Source organism: Abrus precatorius, unplaced genomic scaffold, assembly GCF_003935025.1.
Source record: "Abrus precatorius isolate BTA unplaced genomic scaffold, Abrus_2018 Scaffold6, whole genome shotgun sequence".
Taxonomy (NCBI): Eukaryota; Viridiplantae; Streptophyta; class Magnoliopsida; order Fabales; family Fabaceae; genus Abrus; species Abrus precatorius.
In genome coordinates this window covers 17006634-17012699 of record NW_020874406.1, presented here as the reverse complement: position 1 = coordinate 17012699, position 6066 = coordinate 17006634, and the positions used below count along the sequence as shown (strand labels likewise).

Below are 6066 nucleotides of genomic sequence, written 5' to 3'. Positions count from 1 at the left end.
TGTTTGAATCTCAGGCGTTTAATGTATAATCTGTAAATAAAATTGTTTTAGATACATTTTTTAGTCACCTTTAATGGACACAACAAATTTTTGTCAGGTTCAAGGATTGTAAACCATATTTACATGGATTTAGTGTGCATTTGAATGAGTTTATTAACACAGAATGCTGATCGTTAAAGTTATTATAGGGATGACAATATGTAATGTATATGGGTAGGATACTATAGTACTCATCTCCATACTCGCGTTTTAAAAAAATATCTGTATCCAGTCTCATACTTGTGTAGGTATGAAAATTATTCTTCGTACCCGTACCCTCAAGTACCCGTATACCTACCTATCTTGTATCCATTATCTGCACTTATTTGAGAAAAAAATATTTATAAAGAAAAATATGTTTATTTAACTTCACATAAGTAGTTTCTGAACAAGGTATAAATATGAATAAAAAATAAATATTTCAAGATCACAAGTGCTAAATATATCTTAATACAACAATTTTTTAAACTAAAATTCTTAGAAATAATAAGTGAAATTAAATACACAAGTTATTTGTAGGCGATGACCCTATCTTGTGTGAGATCCAATCGAACAGCAACAACAGAATGACAACAAGATAAATCTGCACAATTAGTGGCGCTTCATGTTAGATGACAATGAGATAGATCTGCACAATTAGTGGCCCTTCATGTTAGATAACTTGATGATCACTTATGGCGGCATTGACAACTAACTCTGATGAATAACGTTTTATAGTTGCTAAGTTTTAGTGAGACAAACATTAAGAATGAGAGTAGATTTAGGGCAAAAAAATTTAAGTACCAAATGACAACAAAAAGTGGATATATATATATATATATATATATATATATATACTTTTGAAGCTGAAATTGTAAAAAAAAATAACAAATTTAATTAAATAATATATATATTAATACAAATATTTTTAACTCATGTACTATACAAAAGTATTTTGTTAAAAATACAAATTTTTGAAAAATTATTTTATGAATTAAATATTTATAATGTATATAAATTTTAAAAGAAAGAATTTAAATAAAAGATAAGTGGTCATAATAAAATTTTATAATAAAGAAATATACATATATATAAAAAAAATATACTTTTTTAATTGAAAAAAATTAACAAATAAGAATTAATAATCTTTTTTATATTTTATATCTTTTCAAAAACTTCTTTGGTAAATTAAATAGTAAGAAAAATATTATTTAGATTCAATGCACATGTTGTATAGAAAAATATTATTTTAAATTAAAATATAAAAATAAAATTTAAATATTATCAATAAATAATAAGTCTGCTGTAATAATAGGTGATTGTAAAATTTATAAAACACTTATAATATATTTATTATTTATCATTTACTTTATAGTTTAAATATCAATATCGTTTTATTAACAATAATATTTGTGTGAAAAATATCTTATATGTATGTCATATATAAATAATATTTTTTTAGAAAGTCAATCTCATATCAATTGTATAATAATTAAATTGTATTAGCCTAATTAAACAATATAAAATAGTAAATAAATTATTTAAAAATATAAAATAAAATAATTTTTTTGGTTTACTTTATTATTAAATATATTCTTATATTAGTCTTACATAAATTTACATAAATAGTATAATAATACAAAAATTTGATACATAGTTTTAGAATAAAGTTTATATATATATATGCGGGTATGAAGTGGGGTGGGTACTTAGATACCCATATCCATACCAATGTAGCGGATAAATACCCTACTCGTTGTGGATAAATTTTGCGGGTGTCCATCTAATTCTTTATCCATTGTCATCCCTAGTTATTAAATTTAGTTTTCCTTTGTTTTGTTTTTTTTTTCAATTTATAATAATTACTAATAATGATTTGTAAACTCATATAAATAGTTAAAACGTTAAAACAAATGCATCAATTTTATTTGGAATCTAATGAAATTTTTTTTCACTCAATTTTTCTTCCTTTCTATTCATAAACTTGTTAATTATGTAAAATAATATATATATATATATATATATATATATATATATATTTATTTGGAAAATTTTGAAAAATCAACTTATAATCTTTAGTTAATTTTAATATATATAAAAACAGTTTATTTAAAACAAGTAAAATTTTAAAAGTTATGATTAAAATTTATTTATTTATTTTTTAGTTAATTTTTATTTTCTCATTCTATCCTTAATAATTAATTGTTTTAAATATAAAACTAATTAGCACACATGAATTTATATTTTTAAAATAATTTCAACCTAAATTATTCTATACAATCTAAATGCATCAATTAATTATAAATATAATTATATATTAAAATAATTTATTTTTTTAAGCTAATCTAGTTACATACTCAATCTTAAGAACCGTGCATCCCATAAAAACTCTTAGAAGTATTTTAAAGTCTTTAAAATGATATAGAAATATATGTTTTGGAATGCATGATGTAAAATACATGTACACATATTGTGTAATTTAAACTCATTCTGATAAAGTACTAGTTTAAATGTACTCGTATTGAATGTTTCGCCATTCACAATAACACCGTAAAATAAGTTCTTTTTTAGTTAACTAATAATATCATCTAATTATATACTGTTCGTATTAAAAGTATAAGATTATGTCGACCACAATCATGCTAAAAGTTAAAACTGCTATATAAAGTTATAACTATAAATAAAGGGCAGGCAGATGAATGTTTTTGAAAAATTAAGTAATATTACTGTGTAAAATTAATTATTTATAATATTGATCTTGAAATCAGTTTAATCAATAAAGGAGAATTCACAAATATATATATATATATATATATATATATATATATATAAGTTTCCAGTCTCTTAGTATGATGTTTGAACAACAGACCCCTAAACGAGCAGCAGAGACTTTTTCTACGTTCAAGCTTCTTCAGAGACCAGCGTAAATGAAGGGTAAATTAGGCTGTATATTATTTGATTCTTTCATTTTTTTTATTGAACGAACTGTTAAGTCACGCACGGAACAAAAAGAGAACCAAATAATAACTGAATTGCGAGAGTAAAAACTGAGCTTGCTTTCTACGTACGGCATATTAAGATACGCAAGAGAAAATAGCCATTCAAATGTGTAGTAACCTTTTGTACCATTGGTGTTCAGATATGCATTCGAGTAACGTTGTATGTGAAAAAGAAAAAAAAAGAAAAAAAAAAAGAGAAGCTAAATCTTATCTATTGAGAACTGGGAACGGATTATTTTCGAGATTGATGCAGTCGTAGTGGCATGAATGTGCTAATATGAAACTAGAAATTAACTACAAAGAAACAAATGCAAAGTCAGTAAGGCATTCCATTATAAATACATTCCCAAAAATTAAGGCTGAATATAAATAATCTGTCGTCATTGCCTAAAATAAAATAGGAGACCCGCTAGATTAGAATTCAATGTCGTCACTATGTAGCCCAGCAATCCAACGACGAATAGTTTTACTTTATTCTTTCTTTAATTTTATATGGGTATTCTTTTCCCCTAAAGAAAAACCAAAGCTAGGATTGGTGAGCTCAATTATTATTTTGTTGAGAAAGAAACACACGGCACAGCTATATGTCTTCATAGCTGACATAAACTAACATAGCGCCACAAACGAAGATACTGCCATTTGGGGTCAAAATGCAAATTATTATGTTAATGGATACTTTCCAAACCATAGTCAAACACACAGACGTAGCTAGCTAGCTAGGAACAATATACATTGGATCATTCATTCACATTATCTACAAAATGCTAAATTCCTATTGGTTTACATGAACACATTAATCCATTCCATGCCATTGATGTAATGGGTCTCAGGCACGTAGAACACATCATCGTCATATCCATCAACTCCAAATTCTCCAAGAAATGGTGGGTCCACAGCTTCCATTGACTGTGACTGTGACTGTGACTGTGATGAAGTACTGGAACTGTTGCTTGGGACTCTATCAGCACGCTCTAGAAGCCGCTGAATCTCCTTCTCAGCCTCCGACAGTTGATCCTTCAGCTTTAACACCTACAAGCGATTGTGCCACGAGGCAGAGTTAAGATCTAACCAAAGATAAAACTTAAGGCGCTTTAGGGGGGGAATATAAATAGATTATAGAGACATGATAAGTATTGATCAGAGGGTAATGCATTTCACGTGGGAACACATGTTACGTGTCTTCTTCTTAAGTGGGCCTTGAGAAGGCCCAACGTTAATGTTGCACGGAACTTATCGAAGAAATGTAAGAAACAGTGCCTTTTGTTGTCTACTAAGGTGGCAGTCTGCCGTTCCTTGTTAGTGGTTTTTTCTATTAAATTTTTATTATTCATTTTTTTTCCCACACATGACTGATCTATGGCTGAGAACTCATGAGGATTACTTGGATTTCTTCGAGCCCAGAGCTCATATGCACGTTCATATATATGGTGGGTCTCACCGCTTTCCTTTTACTTTTTTGTTTTCTTTTATTTTTCTCATTCTTGGGGTTCTTTTTGCTTTGCCCTTAAGAACCGGTTGCATGCGGGGATGCTTCTATATCTCTTTCAACATTTACAGGATTAAACTACTGAAGCAACTTTTTTAAACAAATAAATAAAGCAAAGACTTGTAAAGCCAAAGAAACAATAGAAAATTAAAAAATATCATGGCCACCAGAGAAGAAACGTGGTGACTTATTGCTTGCCCGAAATTGACGTTACTGTTGTGAAAAAGAAAACGACACTACCGTTGAGTGTAAACTGTGCAGTATTTGGCTACTACTAAGTTATTGGTGGGAAACAAAAAAGTTTAATTTCACGCTCTCAAGGCAGCGTACTATACTACCTCTCCTTCGATCACTTGCGTTTTGAGTTCCCCCAAGACTAGGCCATATTAAAAATCATACTACAAGTAATGGTTTTATTCCCCCAACAAGTTTCCTAAGCACAAGAACTAATATGGACCAATAAAATGGCTCTCGCTTGTTAACTACGTACGATCTCTTGCTTTTAAATTTAGTTGGTCAGATAATTTTCTAGGAAGACCAAACAATAACCTTAATTTATTAAAGGAAATTAAAATTTAGTTGTAATAAAGTATGGGAAAGAGAAAGCCGTGTACCTCACTTTCAAGGCGACATTTCTCGAGCAAGGTGGTTTCATGGTTTTTTTTAAGGTTCGAGTACTCTTCTTCCAACTTCTTGTTCTTCCATCGAGCTCTTCTATTTTGAAACCACACGGCAACTTGTCGAGGGTCCAAACCTAGCTCCATTGCGAGCCTGTCCTTCCTTTCGGACTCAAGTTTATGCTCATTTCCAAAGTTTAGCTCAAGTAGATTAACTTGTTCTAGACTAAGCTTCCTTTTTTTGTTGGCTTCCGAGGCTCCGTTTTCTCCTCCTTTGCTCTTCTTATTACGCCGGCGTCTTGGCTTCTTCTCCCCTGAAAAACATGTATATGTATATAGATGGAAAATTAAAAAAAAGTTTTTGATTTAGTTTATGCTGTAGATTTTGATGAATACAAGAAAATGCTAAAGAGTAGCAACGTTTAAGCATAGATTCTAACCTTGTTGAGTAATAATTTGAGTGTATGCACCGGCAGGGTATAACTGAGAGATAAGCATCATATGGTCTTGGATAGGTCGATGATTCATTGTGGTGTATTTGTATCTTATTACTTTCTATCTCTCTCTATTTCTTTCTTTCTTTCTTTCTACCTAGCTGTATAGCACGCCACTGGCTTCGATCTCTTTTCTTTGAAAACCAGTGTTAAGTTCTCCTCAAAAGGGCGAAATGTTTTTGGGGAGACAACATAGAGCTTCTACATATATTTATAGGGAAAATGATGCGTGTCCTCTTGGTTTGAGTTGAAGGATGTGGAATGTGATTTACAAAATGCCCCAAGTTGGGCTTAAAATTTGCAGATAATTGCCATTCTGTTTCTTTTTTCTTTTATTCTTTATTAGGAATAATGTTTGATCGTACACTATTCTTGTGAACTTGTGTTTCCGCCAAAGGAAGAGAGATATACCAAAAATAAGTTAAATAATGTAATATGATTAAAATATAAGA

At 29.4% G+C, this 6066-nt stretch overlaps 1 protein-coding gene across 1 annotated transcript; it reads right to left on the bottom strand.

The window, feature by feature from the left end:
- Positions 1 to 3797: 3797 nt before the first annotated feature.
- Positions 3798 to 5695, bottom strand: LOC113869888 (homeobox-leucine zipper protein ATHB-40). The gene is made up of 3 exons (XM_027506404.1): positions 5561 to 5695; positions 5118 to 5434; positions 3798 to 4046 (listed from the first exon to the last, which is right to left on the bottom strand). The coding sequence occupies exons 1-3, from the start codon at positions 5646 to 5648 to the stop codon at positions 3798 to 3800; spliced, it is 654 nt and encodes a 217-aa protein (XP_027362205.1). The 5' UTR covers positions 5649 to 5695.
- Positions 5696 to 6066: the final 371 nt, after the last annotated feature.

Excerpts from the sequence above, each read along its gene's own strand:
- LOC113869888 (XM_027506404.1), bottom strand. The coding sequence starts at position 5,648 with ATGAATCATCGACCTATCCAAGACCATATGATGCTTATCTCTCAGTTA. Across the intron at positions 5,435-5,560 it reads TCAAATTATTACTCAACAAG|GGGAGAAGAAGCCAAGACGC; the intron begins GTTAGAATCTAT and ends CATGTTTTTCAG. Across the intron at positions 4,047-5,117 it reads AATGTCGCCTTGAAAGTGAG|GTGTTAAAGCTGAAGGATCA; the intron begins GTACACGGCTTT and ends AATCGCTTGTAG.